The sequence below is a fragment of the Dendropsophus ebraccatus genome, chromosome 9 (genome assembly GCF_027789765.1).
Source record: "Dendropsophus ebraccatus isolate aDenEbr1 chromosome 9, aDenEbr1.pat, whole genome shotgun sequence".
NCBI lineage: Eukaryota > Metazoa > Chordata > Amphibia > Anura > Hylidae > Dendropsophus > Dendropsophus ebraccatus.
Window position 1 is genome coordinate 108,293,491 of NC_091462.1, and position 18,501 is coordinate 108,311,991.

Consider the following 18,501-nt stretch of genomic DNA (forward strand, 5'->3'; position numbering starts at 1 on the left):
ATAACATGAAAATCTATTCCAGCCAAATCCAGCCTCCAAAAGCCAAATGGCGCTCCTTCCCTTTGGAGGCTTACCCTGCACCCGCATGTCGCTTTATGTCCACATGTGGGGTATTTCTGTACTCGGGGTAAATTGCTCTACACATTTTGTGTTTTGTTTTTATCTTTTAACTCCTTTGTGAAAATGAAAAAAAAATCAAGACTAGATCAATGATTTAGTGTAAAAATAAAAAATTTTTTACACTAAATGTTGGTCTAGCCTTGATTTTTTTCATTTTCACAAGGGGTTAAAAGAGAATATAAATGTAAAACGTGTAGGGTAATTACCCCTGAGTACGAAAACACCCCACATGTGGGCACAGGGTAAGCTAAGCCACCAAAGGGACAGAGTGCCATTTAGAGGCTGAAATGGAGGATGGAGGCCATGTCACATTTACAAAGCTCCTGTGCTGCCAGTACAGAGAAAACTTCCCACAAGTGACCCCATTCTGAAAACTACACCCCATAAGGAATCTAACAAGGGGTGTAGTGAGCATATGGACCCCACTGGTGGTAGGCACATATGTAGAACATGTGGTGTGAAAATAAAAAATTCAATTTTTTTTACTTTTCATGGCACAAATGTGCGCATCACCAAGGGGTCCATATCTCCGCTGCCCCCCTTGTTAGATTCCTTATGGGGTGTAGTTTCCAGAATGGTGTCACTTGTGGGGGGGGGGGTTCACTGTCTTAGCAGCACAGGGGCTTTGTTATTTCATCATGGCAAGCCTCTAATGGGAATAGGGGCCATGCCTATTTAGTTGGGGAAAAGGGACAATTTTTAATTTATTTGGGGGTATTAGGCTAATTATTAGTTTATACGGTTGGAAATGACAGGAGTCCATCAAATTCAACCTGTGTTGATCCAGAGGAAGGCAAAAAACCCTCGTGAGGCAGACGACAGTAGCCTCATCACAAGGAAAAAATTCCTTCCAGACTCCAAAATAATCCAGAATAATCCCTGGATCAACGTGACCCCTGAAATAGGAATAAGGGACAGAATTTAGAAAATGTAGAACTCCCACTGCTGGATAAAGATCACCACCTGTACAGGGATAACTTTTATACCAGCACCCCCTCTTCCGGTCCCTCGAATCAGAAGCAGAAGCAAAAATCATCAGCAGTAATAGAGCCCTAATATTTAGCAGCCATGGAGCGGACCCAGCGCTTCTGGATATGAAGGATCGTACCAGGGAAACATTTTCCTGCATGCAGAGGCCGGGGGGATCAGGACAGGTGTCACACTGGAAAATGGTGTCCTTCCTGATCCCCCTGTTACGCCACACTCTGCACTTCTTCTGGGGTCTCCTGTTTTCCAGTGTGCGGGACGTCACCTGGAAAATGTTTCCCTGGTGCGATCCTTCATATCCAGAAGTGCTGGGTCCGCTCCATGGCTGCTAAATATTAGGGCTCTATTACTGCTGATGATTTTTGCTTCTGATTCGAGGGACCGGAAGAGGGGGTGCTGGTATAAAAGTTATCCCTGTAAAGGTGGTGATCTTTATCCAGCAGTGGGAAGATCAGTTCCCTAACGATCACCCCATTAACTTCGAGAATAGGATGGGCATTCTGGGGGCTGGATTCGGTACGTGCACACTGCGGAATGGCGATGGATAACTCGTTGTGTATTCCGCAGCTCGCACCCGGCCAGCTGATCATGGCCATCGGGACCGTGGCACAGTGGCCACTATTACTAGCAACAGTAATGGCGGTTGGTGATGTCTCGGACATCACCAACCACCATTGCTGAAGATTACTGTTATTGACTGATCTGAACTGATCAGCCAATAGCATCGATCATCGGCACGGGGGGGGGGGGGGGGGGGAGCCTTGGTTAACCACCCCCTGTGCCGACAGGGAGAGATGGCCTGCTATGTATAATAGCAGGTTATCTCCCCCGATCGAGACCCGGCCGTCCGGGGCGCGCTCTTAAAGGGCCTGCGTACCGGTACGGTATGGGTCCTTAAGTGACAGGGATCCATGCCGTATCGGTACAGCATGGGTCCTTATGAGGTTAAGGAGTTAAGAACTGGGTAGAAGTGTTGAGTCACGAAGGACCACGTGGACTTGGGTATCTTCTCCTAGATTAGGGAATACTTCTTGGAAGGACTTTCATGTGTGGTTTTGCCCCGCTGGGAGGCGCACCCGGTCACTTGCCGGATGGTACTGCGTGACTCCACTAGTGTAGTGCGTGGTCGAGATATGGCTCAGCCAGGTGTTATGCTGTTGTGACGCCAGTGCCGGTTGGGCACGCAGGTATGATGGCACACCTGCTTTTATTTTAGTGAGTTTGGCTATATCCTTTTTCCTGTGGTCAGTAACCTGCCGGGCTGTTTGGGGGTCCCTTGGGTTGTTATCACGGTGGTCCAGAGTGGAGTGACCCACCCGGACTATTGGTACCGCCACCCACAAAAAGGGGAGATGACCCAAGGAAGATGCAATGGCTGTGTAGGTGCTTGTATAAGGATCACAGAGTCCAGTTAAAATAAACTCTTCTTTACTGCCAGAATACTTGATACAGTGATACACGGTGAGTTTCAGCTTGATAAGTTACTTTAGACCATAGTGCCTGGATCTGTGCTGAGAGCTAAGAAGGACTACAGCCGTGCTGACTGAGTTGCGCGCTGAGAGGTAGAAGAAGTTCAAATTAGTACTGTGCTCTGCCGGAACTTGAGAAGTAGAATAAGTAGAATACTTGAGAGTAGAGAGAATACTTATGCCCGTGTTTTGACTCTGTGGTCTTTGCACCACCTATTACCCACCAGTGTCAGGCGACCCATCCTAGAGGGTGACACAAGCCCCAGACCTTGTTAGTAGAGATGAGTGAACTGTTCGGACTTTTGGTCCGAAAGCAGTTTGCTCGATCGTGATGCCTGTGATCTCGGGTGCTTAGTTGCGATCCCGGTAATATGCGGCCAGGATATTCCTGGGAATCAATCTGGAATTCCCTGGAATACCCTGGCCGCATATTCCCGGGAGCGCAACTATGCACCCGGGATCACAGGCATCAGGAACGAGCGCAGATGCTGTCGGACCAAAAGTCCAACAGTCCGCGCAACTCTACTTGTTACCTGGAATGAGCAGAGTGGTCAGAATTTTATGGTTACACCCGCGCTGTGAGATAGAGTACGTAGGCTTCTAGCAACTTTGCTCTATGCGGATCAGTTCTTCTTTCTTCAGGATACTGTCCTGCACTTTTAGATGTGTTCTCGGCGTGGGCTTGGATGATCCCTGACTTGTCCTCTCTAAGTGTGCGTTCAGCACTGCATAGTGTATGGAAGTGCTGCTTTGAAGAAAGAAGTGCTCTCTGGTCCCATGTGCGTGCATCCACTACCACACCTCAGACTCATGTGACTTCCTACAGCATCTGTAAAGTGTAAAGCACGAACTCCTCTCTAGTGTTCTCAGCTCACTCTACTTCTCCATGCACAACCAAGTCAGATCACTTCTTCTATTCTACGGCTCTCATTACAGATTCTGTTCAGTTGTGTCTACAGTCTGGTCAACTACTGTACAAAGTATTCTCACAATAAAGTAAAGAAGATTTTATTTATAACAGGACTCAGTTATTGCTCAAGCATCTACACAGTAGATACCCCATCCTTGAGTCATCTGCCTTTTCTGTGGGTGGCGGTACCGATAGTCCGGGTGAGTCATAACTCCACTCCGGACCACTTTGATAGACTTATATACTTCATTACCACAAGGCACCCCCTCCTAACCCGGCAGGTCACTGACCACAGAGAAAAAGGTATAGCTCGCCACTGTAAACTAAAAGCAGGTGCGCCTCTATACCTGTGTGCCCAACTGGCACTGGAGTCACAACAGTAAAACATCTGGCTGAGCTATACTTTGACCAACCACCACAGGGGTGGCGTCACACATCACCATCTGGCAAGTGACTGGTTGACCGCACACATGGGCGTGCACCACACCACCACGGGTGTTGTTAGTCTGTACATCCCTCGCAAAAGCCTGTTCTCCAATTAAAGTGGTAATGAAGTTATGCCTAAGTTATGCCACTAGATGTCGCTATTATATATCTATGTACTTGTATTTTGCACAGCTGTAGTAAGCAAAGGGTTATTGTTTATCTGTGATCTGTGCACCAATGTGAGCTCTTTCTTTTCTCCACCTATCTCTATCCTCTTCTTTTTCTGCACTTTCTTCTCCACCACTCACAGGAGTTATTACATACCTTGTAGGAGGTTGTCACATAGGGAGAGGAAGTACACACCCACACCTAGTGAGTTTTACAGAAATCTTGGTAGAGAGAGGATGCAAGACAAGACGGTCCCTGCTGTAGTTCAGCTGGGCCCTGGCTCGGCCAGGTCTCCTGTCAGGGACAAGAGAACAAGTCCAGTGTAGACTAGTCTGGAGTGTGGTAGTAGACGAACACACATGGGAGACACAGAGAACTTCTTAAAAGCTACACTTATTTCAACCATGCAATGCTGAACTACTTAAGAGAGGACAAGTCAGGGATCATCCCAACCCACGCCTTTGAACATCTCTAAAGTTGCATGACAGTATCCTAAAGCTAGAGGAACTGATCCGGATAGAGCAAGGTTGCTACAAGCCTACGTACTCTATCTTGCAGCGCAGGTGTAACCAGGTAATTTTGGCCACCTTGCTCAACTTAGGTAACAAGGGCTGGGCTTGTGTCACCTTGTTAGGACGGGTCATCCGACACTGCAGGGCAATCGGTGGTATCACGACAGAGGTCGAAATACGGGCACAAGTATTCTTCTACTCTCAAGTATTCTACTTCTTCTAAAGTTCTGGCAGAGCACACTTCTAAACTGGGTTGGGACCTACTCTACTTATCAGCACGCAACCAAGTCAGCACTATTAGTCTGCCTCTGAAGCTCTCAGCACAGATTTTGTTCAGTCAAGTAAAAAGTCTATTGTCAGCTGGCTGGTGTATTAAGTGTTCCTACAGTAAAGAAGAGTTTATTTGTGGTAACAGGACTCAGTGGTTATTGCTCCAGCACCTACACCCCCTTTCTGTGGGTGGCGGTACCAATAGTCCGGGTGGGTAATATGCGCCCAAGGGACCCCTCACAGCCCGGCAGGTCACCGACCACAGGGGAAAGGGTATATCCAGCCACCCTAAAATAAAAGCAGGTGTGCCTGAGTGCCCAAACGACACTGGCGTCATGACAACCTACCATCCGGCTGAGCTATACTCCGACTAACCACCACAGTAGTGGCGTCACACAAAACCATCTGGCAAGTGAGCGGTTGACCATAGCGCACCACATATACAGTCAGGAGCTAGGAGGGGTTCGTATTAAGTCCCCAACCAAATTGTCACACAGGGCCTCAACCAACCTTATCCCGGCTCTGTCACCACCTTGTGTCTTACTCTCTGCTGTCTGTTGTGCACAGCTGAAGGATTTAAAGGGTTAATTGCTGTTTGCTCTATGGTTACTGTTGTCCAATCACTGGTGCAGGTACCACACACACTCACAACCTATCACTCTTCTTCCCTCTCCTCTTTGTAGTATGTTCTCCACCAATAGGTGGTTAGACCGGCTACCCCTATATAAGAGAGTTAGTTCCTGGTGGGAGGGTCATTGTCTTCTGTAGTGGAGTTGGTGAAAGACAGAAGTCTGAGAGAGAAAAGCCAAGATGTACTGCTAAGCCCAAAGGTGGGGAAACTGTCTCCTGGGTTCATCCTCGCCTACTTCTGGGATCCTTCTAATCCATCAGGAGAATCTACAGAGACAGAGAATGATCCGCAGTGGAACAAAGAGCCTGAGCTGACGTCATATTACACTCATACCTGCTTGACCTTCTCGGGGAACCTTGAGAGGTTAGCGTCGGCCAGCAATTCAAACCTGAGACTCCGGCTACCAAACCTGACACTCGCTGGACTTGTTTGGCAAAAGGCGGTCTTCTTATCTAAACCGTGAGTACAAGGTCTTCTTCTCCTTCACACTAAGTTCTCCTACACCACCATCCCGGCAGAGTACTGTACTCACTAGGCAGGGTCCCCAAGACAGTCCCTAAACCTATCCTAAGTCAAGCAACATTTCTTCTACTCCTTACTACTACTTTCAGATACTACCTCACCCACTACCAACACCATGTAAATATATTCACTTGTAACTGAACTTCTCAAGTAACGCTATCTTCTGTATAAGTGCTGGACTTTACAAGGCCCAATGCCAGTGTGTCCGAGGTGGGTATCGCCTCTCCTGGCCACGATGACAAGTGCCCGAGTAGAAACACCAGAAACCCACCTGCTGTTCCCACCTAACAACTCAGGGACACTGCATATGTATATAGTATATACTGATGGTAGACAGTGATAGTCATCCGCTGAACGTTTGTTGTGCCCCAAGGCCATTGGAACATTAGAATTTCAAAGGCCATGAGTACAGGAAGAAGCCAATGTAACCAGTTGGTCAACATTCTCCATGTCACCCACTCTAAGGTATGTAAGTGGTCTTAGGGTGGAGTCCACAGAGTGGGTGGTGACAAATTCTAGGGATCGTGATATCATCCTCTAAGCGAGCTCTCTTCTCTGCAGCCCTGGGAGACAAAGCACTTAGGAACAGGTATAATATATATGTGCCGCCTTCCGTGAGTGTATGTAGCATTGAGTGTGTGTAACATCACAGTAGACTGTATATGTGAGTATATAAACAGTGTAGGTACCATAGCTCTTAACATTTGAAATTTTTTCCAGGAGCACTTTGTTTTTGCAAAGAGAGGGTCCCTCGTCTTATGTTGCAATACTCGCAACCGAGTTAGACTTTGACTTAAAAGGGGCCACCTTGGTATTTCCAGGTTTATGTCCCAATACTCGCAACCGGGTGGGACTTAAGGGGCTACATATCAGGGTGGTTTGGTGAACTCCCCACTGGGAGGCACCCCTTGGCAACAGGTTTGCTTCTCTGGAGGGATATCTGGCTATTCCTGTGTTCTGAGGCTCCACAGACCCCTTCTTTGCATATTGAAATTTTATAGGGGGCAATCGGTGGAGACTCTTTAATAAGTACTCCATTGGATTTTTTTTTACGGATCCCGCTGAGCTCAGTGATTGTTCTGTTTGGTTGCACTTTGCTTTTTAAAAGCTATGGGGTGTGGTTTCTGGTCGGTGTATTTTGTGGGGGTGTGGCATATTGTGGGTTTTAGTTACCAAATTCTCCCTATATTAACCTCATTTTATGGACCTTACATTTAGGACAATACAGAGGGAGCATATTACGCTAGTATCAGGCCCCCAGCATATTATAGACCCCAGTATTAGACCCCCGGTATGTTACACACCCCAGTATCAGATGCCCAGCATATTACACACCCCAATATCAGGCCCCCAGCATATTATAGAGCCCAGTATCAGACCCCCAGCATATTACAGACCCCAGTATCAGGCCCCCAGCATATTATAGAGCCCAGTAAGGCCCCCAGCATACTATAGAGCCCAGTATCAGACCTCAGTATATTACACACCCCAATATCAGGCCCCCAGCATATTATAGAGCCCAGTATGAGGCCCCCAGCATACTATAGAGCCCAGTATCAGACCTCAGTATATTACATACCCCAGTATCAGACCCCCCAGTATCAGACCCCCAGCATATTATAGAGCCCAGTATCAGGCCCCCAGCATATTACATACCCCAGTATCATACCCCCAGCATATTATAGACCCCAGTATCAGGCCCACAGTATGTTATAGACCCTATTATCCAGTCCTCAGCATATTACATACCCCATTATCGGGCCCCCAGCATATTAAAGACCCCAATATCAGCACCATCCCCACTTCTATACATACTTCCCAATTGTTTTGTTCCAGTGCTCCCATGTAACAGGACCCATATAATTTATCCATCTATACATTCATTCATTTATTCATTCACTCACTCACTCACCCATCCTTTCTTTATTCATTCTCATTTATAAATGTATTTATAGATTATATATTCATTTATTGTTATTTATGCATCTACACCTTCATTCATTTCATTCATCCATGTATACATTCATTGAATTAACCAATCAATAATTTGTTATTGCATTAATTCATTAATTTTTATCCATCCATTCATTTATAAAGTTGTATAGGTGAAAAGTAATAATTGGAAAAAAAGACACGTTTGACCAAAGCAGAGAAGTGCAATCAAGGGAGGAGGTTCAACCACTGAATTTGTTAATTCATTCATTCATTCATTTTCTCATATATCCAGTAAATCTCATATCTTATGTGTATATATATCTGTGCTTTAATTTCATTTAGTCATTAGTTCTTACATTGTAAGTTCAATCACTTGTTCTAATTATCAATCTATACATTAATTCATTTCTTTCATTCTCATTTATCTGTTTATACATTCATTTCTTTTATTTGGTTATAGATATATTTTTCCCCTTAATTATTCATCATATATCATTTGGTCATCCATTCTACTTTATCCATGTGTTTATAGTTTTTTTTGTCATTGCATTCATGAATTAATAAATAAATGTATTTATGTATTAATTCATTCATCTATTTGTTCTTGTAATAATTCTACTTTCATTCATTATTTAATTTTCATTCAATCATTAAATAAATAGTACAGGTCATCTGTACCAACTCATCAGAATCCAGATGTCTTCTCAGATGAAACCAGAAAACTTATTTTCTAATAATTGGTTGTTTTATTGTCCATTAAATAATCTTTTTTAAAGATTATTCAATACATTCCTAAATTTTTATTGATTCATTCTGGCTATAGGAAACACCACAGAGGTGGTGGCTGTGGCCGGCAGACATAACAGGTCTCAGAAATTTAATAATGAATTTTTAATAATCTATTTTTAATAATTATTTCTTCATTCATTATATTCCTATAACATTAGACTTTATGTATGAAAAATAGTGCAGGAAAAATTTAGGATTTTCAGATTCTAGATGTTCCTTGGCCAATGTGGACACCTGTTGTCATTCATTCATTTAGCTACAATGGACACTATGCGCCAACACTGGGATAGATTGGAATTATTCATAATTGTTTGATTAATTATTCAGAATGGTCCAGTGGACTAATGAAAATAATACAAGAACTTGTGTATTTATGAGTGATCATGTCTGTCTCCAACAGGTAAAACGACCCACCATGGGCAAAGTCTTCATCGGAATACTAATCTTTGCCATTTTATTCTTGAGCTTTAGCTTGCACAAGCTTTATTTCCAGGTGAGAAATTTCACTTCTTTCAAGTGTGTAGAAATTACAGTACTTTGCCCACCATTGGTGTAAGTGGTGGGGTTAGTGGGGGTGGTGGGGCGGAGGCTTACCTACAACTTCATTCAGGATAGTAAAAATGATAGTACTTTTCCCACCTTTAGTGTACATAGTGATGGTGGTGGGGAGAGCTTACCAACAACATCATACATGATAATAGAAGTTACAGTACTTTGCCCACCACTGGTGTACATAGCTTACCTACAACCTATTTCTGGATAGTAGAAATTACTTTGGCCACCATTGGTGTATCTGGAGGTAAATGCTTAACCACAACTCATTCAAGATGTTAGAAAATATTTTGAGGGGAATAATTCACCTAGGGCTCATTTATGATAGTAGATAATACTTTGGCCACCACTGGTGCAGATGGGGGGAAGGGCTCAACCACAACTTTTTGACACATTCATCTTTTCATAGTATCAATAAAATCCACTTTTATTCCTGTGTATGTAAAGAATGTTGTAAATTTCAGGAATCTCTGAGACATATTGTTCAGAACTGCCTTCTACCCACCAACCCTGAACAACCTGTGACGACTCCTCCACTGAAGACCTCTCCACCGAAAACTGAGCTTCAAGCACAAGTAGATGCAATATTCGACAAAATAGAAGCGCTCATCCCCAAACCTACATATACACACATAAGCCAAACCTCAAATGGAAAGAACAGTAAGACCTCTATTGTCAACCCACGGGGGGTGTACTGTGTTGGAGAAGACCTTGTTGTCCAGGTTGATATGTATGATCACGCGGGCAACAAAAAGTCCTATGGAGGAGACTTCTTAAGACCGCGACTCATTTCTTCAAATCTTGGAGCTGCTGTTTCAGGAGTTGTGGAGGATTTCAAGAATGGCTCCTACCATGTTCGCTTTCCGTTGTACTGGGCCGGCGCAGTCAACATTAACATTTTGTTGTTCTACCCAAGTGAAGGGGTGGCCGCTGTCTGGAGGTCGAGACATTCCAGTCAAGGAGTTATTGGTTTCCAAGGGAAATTTGAAAAGTCTGGTAAAACAGCGGCGGCTACATGTGGATTTAAGCTCCCTGAGGCTGATGGGAAGGAGATCTGTGAGTACAAGGACACTCTATACGAGGAGGTCTTCGAATGCTACAAAGTTGAAGGTTTTCCCTGTGAGAGTCTGGATGAAATGAGGGGCTATGATCTTTTTGCAACATATCTTAACCCGGTGGAAAAGCAAATATTTCAAAGGTATAATTTTCATTATTAATTTCAGAATTTTAAAAGGGAAGTCTACCCGAGATGTTATCCAGATGATAGTGGTGGCTAGGGGACCATGTTCCATAACGTCCATGCAGTCTCTCTCTAACCTCCAGAAGAATCTTTGGTCGTTTTGACCTTGTATTATAAACAGAATATAAGGAGACTTTGATCTTAATGGATCTAAAGAACAAAAGAATAAAACCATAGAGAAGTGATGTATTTTAGCTTTCACGGAGTACGTCCCCCTTCCAGTGAAGGTTGTAAAATAAAAAAAATTCTGTAGAAAGTCACCCCTAAAAATCGGGTCTGTAAAGGAGTATTGTGGTCTGGTAAAAAACATATTGAATCATATCACCTCCTTGAGACTAACAATTACCATACGTTATTATCCTTTCAGTCTCCTCCCCCTAGGTGTGAGCTGCAGAAAACTGTGTGTGAGCTGTTTACTCCATCTCCCCTTCTTCCCCCCTCCCTTCCGAGATGGCTCATGTAAACACTGTCCCTCCCTGGCTGTTTCTGCACTCTGTGATGCCAGGAGGGTTAATCACAGTAAGGTCACATGTAACCTGACTTTAGATTAACCCTCCTAGCATAACAGAGTGTAGAGACAGCCAGCCATGGACAATATTTACAGGAGTGGGGGGAAGAACGGGTTCAGAGCAGAGAGGGAGAGAACAGCTCACACACAGTTTTCTGTGTTTTTAGCAGAAAGCAGCAGACACAGAACTGGGGGAAGTAAACTGAAAAGATAATAACAAGTATGGAACTAACTGCTAGTCTCCAGGAGGGGGATGATTAAACGTGTACTTTTCCTGACCAGAATACCCCTTTAATACTTTATGGACATAATTTGTTGCAAATACAATGGACTCACCACTTGTACCATTTCTGTTTTAAAGCTCAAATATCGTTATCGAAATCCCACAATCATTTCCGTCTGTCACAGTCACCCAGTGCAACAGTAAGTTTAAGCAATGTTTTTTTTTCCCCCTGTAATCTGAAAAATATTTCTTCTGTTAGGTCAGGGTCACATGGAGACTTAAAGGGATTTTTTATGGGGGACTCTATCCAAGCCCTGCTTCCTACTTCAAGCCCTGGTTAGTCTGTAAAGGACCTCTTTTTCTCTGAAAATATATAAATAAATAAATAAATCAAGCTCTTTTTTAGTCTAATATAGATACAGTATATGAGAAGAGTATTTGCTTTGTTGATCTTATACTCTATTATGCCCTATACTCCAGAGCTGCATTCACAGTTCTGCTTGGCAATCTGTCAGCACTGTGCAGTCAGACACACCTCAGCTTATCTGAGTTTCTTGTTATATTGCTGTGACATCTTGTACATGTTTTGTGTGGTTCTCCAGCTATTGAAAAACTATAACTCCCCCTTTTTTTCTTGGATCTTTTCCAGCATCGGTGACATTACCCCCAAAGCCCAAGTGTCAGACTGGAATGAGCTCTCCTTACCCCAGCGGATACTTCTACGGTAACACCTGGAATCCAGTTTACTGTAGTATGACGGCTTACAAAACGCCCGAAATGTATACCAATTGTCTGCAGGGGAAGGATCTCTTCCTGATCGGAGACTCCACGTTGCGCCAGTTCATGATGCACTTCACCGAGGGAATTAAGAGTAAGGCTATAGTTACATGTTACTAACACTGCTGCATGCAGATACGGAGCCTCCCTTAATGTGTATATATAGCATATTGTCATTAGAATTGACATTACAATGGGGGAAGCTGTCTGTGTCAGGAGCGCTGCAGGAACAGCACCGTATAGCAGAGCTACTGCAGCGCTAGTGACACGGACAGCTTCCCCCAATGTATTGTCGATTCTAATGTTAATGTGCATTAGACATAAACATCAGGGATCCTCGATATTGCATGTACACGGTGGCAGGACCAGGGTTTTAGCACTCCTGCAGTTCCCAACACAGCCAATGGCGGCAGCAGAGGAGCTGTGTCCACCCTTACTGCTGCCACTCAGTGTAAAGGTAAAAAAATAGACATTTTCTTTAATAAAATTATATTACAAAACTGTGTTGTTGGGGTGCCAATTGGGCGCCTGATTTAGTCTTTCAAGCAAATGTACCATTAGGTACATTCGCTTTAAGTGTTGCACATGAATAGAATGGTGCCGACATGTTGAAGCTGGTGCCACAGTCTTTTTTTTAAAACCGCGGCCTGGTTCCCACACATGGCGCCAGTCTGTTACTGAGCACCGACACAGGTTTAAGCTATGAAGGAGGGCCGGCTTACCCCCAGTGTGATGTTCTGCTCTCCCCTCTGTGATTCGGCTTCATTAGAATCAATAGGGCCATGTCATAGAGGGGCGGGGGTTTCCTCCCACTGGTGGTGGGTCTCTGTTCTACAATATATCCTAATAAAACATAGGTTGACTTGACATGTGATGACATTACATTTTCATCTGATCTGTGATGTTTTGTCTTTATCAGTCGTGCAATATTTCCGCTACCATTACAGCGGCTGGGCTGGTTGGTCTTTAGCACTGGAAGCACTGAATATGGACAAGGATATATACGTTTCCTACAAGAGGCATGGATTCCCATTGGAACACGATGAATTCTACTACTTCAAGGGAGACCTGTACACCAGTCAGCAGATTGACCGTACCCCCGGGGGAAAAAACACCATTTTTGCTATCACAATGGGACAACACTTCAGGCAATTTCCTCTAAAAATTTTCATTCGTCGAGCTATCAACATCCGACGAGCTTTAGAACGACTGTTCCTCAGGAGTCCCGACACCAAAGTCATCATAAAGACCGAAAACACCAGAGAGGTCTACGCCCCAGTGGAAAGGCAAGGGGACTTCCATGGCTACACCCAGTATCTAGTCCTCAGGGAGGTTTTTCAGGGGCTAAATGTTGGCTTTGTGGATGCATGGGACATGACGGTGGCATCGGGTTCAGCATCTGTGCATCCTCCCGATCCCGCATTTTCAGGAATACTCAGTCTGACCTTCAGCTTTGCTTGTTAACAAAACAACATAAAGAAAGAAAGACAATTTGGAAATTTACTTGCATAGGACGGGTTTCTTGGATGAGGACCAGGACAGGTTACTTGGACCTTGATTATATTTTTGATTAGGGAAAGTGTTTAACCCCTTAACACAAATGGGCGTACATGTACGCCCAGTCGGGGTACCGCTCTATGAAGCAAGGTCAGAAGCTAAGCTTGCTTCCTAGGGGGTGAGGACAGGCTGCTATCAGCAGCTGTACCCTCACCGTCAATGACGGGCCGCTGCAATCGTGTGACCACGTTTAAGTGTAAGTGACAGGAGCAGCTCCTGTCACTTACCGATCAGGACCCCCACAACGTGTCTGCGGGGGTCCTGACTGCTGCAGTTATATCGCTTACCTCTGTGCAGTCTGATCTTTTGTCTTCTGATAGAGTCTGCCACAGGTTTTTTCAGAAGATCGCAGATAACACTGATCCTTGCTATGCTATGCTACAGTATGACATAGTAGTGATCAGTGCGAGAAATCTAACGTATGTATGTAATAGTCCCCTGGGGGGCTTTAAAAGTGTAAAAAAAACCTAATGAATAAATGTTTTTAAAAATGTGCCAAAGCCCCTCCCCCCAATAAAAGTCAAAATCAACCCCTTCCCATTTTATAAATAAAACACATAAAAATAATAAAATAAATAAACGTATTATATGTTGTAGTGTGCGTAATTGTCGAATCTATTAAAATAAAACAATTATTCCCGCACGGTGATTGGCGTAAACAAAAAGCAGTAAAAAAAGGGCAGTATTGCTGTTTTTTTTATCACATTTTATATATAAAAATATGTTTAAAAAGTTATGCGTCAGATCTACACTAATGTGATAATAATAAAAACTAGAGATCATGGCGCAAAAAATGACGCCCCATACAGCCACATAGGTGATAAAATAAAAGCGTTATAAGAGTCACAATAGGGCCGTTCCTAATATACCTATTTGCAAAAAACAAACAAAAAACTTTTCCTGTTAATAAAAATAGTAAAACATTAGAAAAGCTGTAAACCTGCCTATGGCTGTATTCAGACCGACCTATAGAATCATGGTATCATGTCAGTTTTACTGTAAAGTGCATTACGCAAACACGGAAAGCCCCCAAATTTTGTGGAATTCCATTTTTTGTCCCAAATTCATCCCATGAATGATATTTTGAGGGTTACGTCATTAATCTTATGGCAGATTGAAAGAAGCCATTACAAAGTACACCTGTTCCTGAAAAAAACAAGCCCTCACATGGCCCTGTAGGTGGAAAAGTAAAAGTGTTATAGCACTTAGGATGTGTTCAGAATCTTGTACCTTGTGTCTATGGGAGGGCTTGCGCACCTCCGCTCAAAGATTTGACATGTCAATTCTGAGAGCGGATGAAGTGGAGGCGCGCGAGTCCTCCCATAGAGGCACCGTTTTACACTGAGATCCGCTGAAATTGCTCAGTGTGAATTTATCCTTTAGAAGGTGAGGAAGAAAAACTAAAATGCAAAAATAAAAATTGGCACGGTCATTAAGGGGTTAAGACCTGGTAGGAGTGTTGAGTCAGGGATAGGGATGGTCCGAACCTGCCGAGGTTCGGGTTGGTACGAACCCGAACTCTCGGCAATGATTCCCGCTGTCTGTCCGCTCCATGGAGAGGGTGGATACAGCGGGAGGACCGCCTGGAAAACTGGGATACAGCCATAGCCATAGGCTGTATCCCAGTTTTCCAGGCGGTCCTCCCGTTGTATCCACCCGCTGCACGGAGCGGGCAGAAAGCGGGAATCTGATGCCGAGTGTTCAGGTTCATACAACCCCGAACCTCGGCAGGTTCGGACCATCCTTAGTCAGGGAGGACCATGTGGACTTGGATATTTTCCCCTAGATTAAGGGAACGCTTCTTGGATCACAGAAGGACTCTCATAAAGCAGGGAACGTGTCCTAGGTTACGGAACATATTGGATATTTGGAAGGTATTGGACCAGCGTATGATTCTTGGATCAGTAAAGGTCACATAGCTCGAGAAAACTGTTCCTAAACTAGTCAAGGTAGTCAAGGTATTCTAGTTTACAAGGTTAAATACACAAGGTACTCTTGGACCAGAGTAGATTTCTTGGATTAGAGAAGGCCACTTGGACCAGGTATTGCCTCTTAGGAGAGACATCTTGGACTAGAGAAGAACCTTTAGATTAGGTCCAGGGAATGTCTCCTCATCTAGGGAAGGTCACAAGGCAGTCTTAGATGGTTTGTATCTCTTCGGTCCAGAGCTGATTTTTTGGATCAAGGAAGGCATTTTTAATCAGGAAAGATATTGTAAATAGAGATGAGCGAACCTCAAGCATACTCAAGTCCATCCGTACCCGAACTTTCTGCATTTGATTAGCGGTGGCTGCTGAACTTGGATAAAGCCCTAAGGCTATGTGGAAAACATGGATATGGTCATTGGCTGTATCCATGTTTTCCAGACAACCTTAGAGCTTTATCCAAGTTCAGCAGCCACAGCTAATCACATGCCGATCATTCGGGTTCGGATCGACTCAAACCCGAACCCGATTCGCTCATCTCTAATTGTAAACCAGAGTAGATCTCTAGGATCAAGGAAAGCATTTTTAACAAGGAAAGATATTGTAAACCAGAGTAGATCTCTTGGACCAAGGTAGGCATTTTAAAGATACGTCCAGGGCCATTGTAGGTCGCCTCCTGGATCATGGAAGCTTCTTAGTCAATTGCATAGAACAGGTCGCCTCCATCAGGTGGCATCGGGAAGATGTGTACTGTCTGGTAATAAACAGAGGTTTATTTTTATACTAATAAACTTTTTACCACAGAGTTTATTACCATGTTGTTTTTTGTACAATATGTAATTTGGTAGAAATCAATCAACAGTTTTAGGCCGGGTTCACACAGTGTAAAACAACAGCTGTTGCTGCAGGATGCAGTGTATGGAACATTGGCCGCAGTGTATACAGTGTATGGAACACTGGCCACAGTGTATACAGTGTGTGGAACATTGGCCGCAGTGTATACAGTGTATGGAACATTGGCCGCAGTGTATACAGTGTATGGAACATTAGCCGGAGTGTATACAGTGTATGGAACATTGGCCGCAGTGTATACAGTGTATGGAACACCGGCCACAGTGTATACAGTGTATGGAACATTAGCCGGAGTGTATACAGTGTATGGAACATTGGCCGCAGTGTATACAGTGTATGGAACATTGGCCGCAGTGTATACAGTGTATGGAACATTGGCCGCAGTGTATACAGTGTATGGAACATTGGCCGCAGTGTATACAGTGTATGGAACATTGGCCGCAGTGTATACAGTGTATGGAACATTGGCCACAGTGTATACAGTGTATGGAACATCCCCCGCAGTGTATACAGTGTATGGAACACCGGCCACAGTGTATACAGTGTATGGAACATTAGCCGGAGTGTATACAGTGTATGGAACATTGGCCGCAGTGTATACAGTGTATGGAACATTGGCCGCAGTGTATACAGTGTATGGAACATTGGCCACAGTGTATACAGTGTATGGAACACCCCCCGCAGTGTATACAGTGTATGGAACACCGGCCACAGTGTATACAGTGTATGGAACATCGGCCGCAGTGTATACAGTGTATGGAACACTGGCCGCAGTGTATACAGTGTATGGAACACCCCCCGCAGTGTATACAGTGTATGGAACATTGGCCGCAGTGTATACAGTGTATGGAACACCGCCCGCAGTGTATACAGTGTATGGAACACCGGCCACAGTGTATACAGTGTATGGAACATCGGCTGCAGTGTATACAGTGTATGGAACACTGGCCGCAGTGTATACAGTGTATGGAACATTGGCCGGAGTGTATACAATGTATGGAACACCGGCCGCAGTGTATACAGTGTATGGAACATTGGCCGCAGTGTATACAGTGTATGGAACATCGGCCGCAGTGTATACAGTGTATGGAACATCGGCCGCAGTGTATACAGTGTATGGAACACCCCCCGCAGTGTATACAGTGTATGGAACACCAGCCGCAGTGTATACAGTGTATGGAACACCCCCCGCAGTGTATACAGTGTATGGAACATCGGCTGCAGTGTATACAGTGTATGGAACATCGGCCGCAGTGTATACAGTGTATGGAACACCAGCCGCAGTGTATACAGTGTATGGAACACCCCCCGCAGTGTATACAGTGTATGGAACACCCCCCGCAGTGTATACAGTGTATGGAACAGCCTCCCATAGACTCCCAGTATGAGAGGGAGGCTAACGGAATTCCGCTAGTTTTGCTACGTGTGAATGTAGCCTTACACTGACATACAGGATGCTGGGAAAGCTGTGTGACCTCCATTACACTGACATACAGGATGCTGGGAGACCTCCACTACGACCTCCACTACACTGACATACAGGATACTGGGAAAGCTGGGTGACCACTGAATTTTGGCGCCGGGCAGGGCTTATCACGAGGGGGCGGGGCTTATCGCGGGGGGCGCGGGATTATCGGGACATATCCAGGCCTCCGTTTGTGCAGGCTTCTCCCCACCCTCTCCTCACTAGCCCCCGTAGCTCCAGCACATGAGTGACGTCACTCATGTACACAGAGCAGGGAGAGGAGACGCTGGAGGACAGAGGAGACCAGCGCCAGAGGTGAGTATATGTTTTTTTTTTTTTTTTTTTTTTTTTACTGTACAGGGGGCATTGTCCACATGGAAGAGAGGAGGACTGCCTACCAGGGGGCCATGGCTACCGGAGGAAGGGGGCTTACTACCAGGGGGCGATGGCTACCTCGGGGGGGGGGGCTTACTACCAGGGGACAATGGCTACCTTAGGGGGGGCTTACTACCAGGGGGCAATGGTTACCTCAGGGGGGGCTTACTACCAGGGGGATAAGGCTACCTGAGGGGGAGGGGCCTACTACCAGGGGGAAATTGCTACCTGAGGGGGGGCTTACTATCAGGGGGCAATGGTTACCTAAGGGAGGGGCTTGCTACCATG

At 44.8% G+C, this 18,501-nt stretch overlaps 1 protein-coding gene across 1 annotated transcript; it reads left to right on the top strand.

The window, feature by feature from the left end:
* Positions 1-3,024: 3,024 nt before the first annotated feature.
* Positions 3,025-13,503, top strand: LOC138801838 (NXPE family member 4-like). The gene is made up of 10 exons (XM_069984938.1): positions 3,025-3,164; positions 3,536-3,686; positions 4,558-4,681; positions 5,631-5,952; positions 6,736-6,862; positions 9,140-9,232; positions 9,756-10,489; positions 11,401-11,462; positions 11,912-12,133; positions 12,959-13,503. Exons 1-10 carry the CDS (start codon positions 3,025-3,027, stop codon positions 13,501-13,503), a joined length of 2,520 nt encoding a protein of 839 aa, XP_069841039.1.
* Positions 13,504-18,501: the final 4,998 nt, after the last annotated feature.

Bases quoted from the DNA above. Each gene is read 5' to 3' on its own strand.
- LOC138801838 (XM_069984938.1), top strand. From the start codon at position 3,025: ATGCACCCGGGATCACAGGCATCAGGAACGAGCGCAGATGCTGTCGGA. The intron at 3,165-3,535 runs GTACGTAGGCTT...TTGTGTCTACAG, and splicing joins CACCCGCGCTGTGAGATAGA to TCTGGTCAACTACTGTACAA. The intron at 9,233-9,755 runs GTGAGAAATTTC...TGTAAATTTCAG, and splicing joins TGCACAAGCTTTATTTCCAG to GAATCTCTGAGACATATTGT.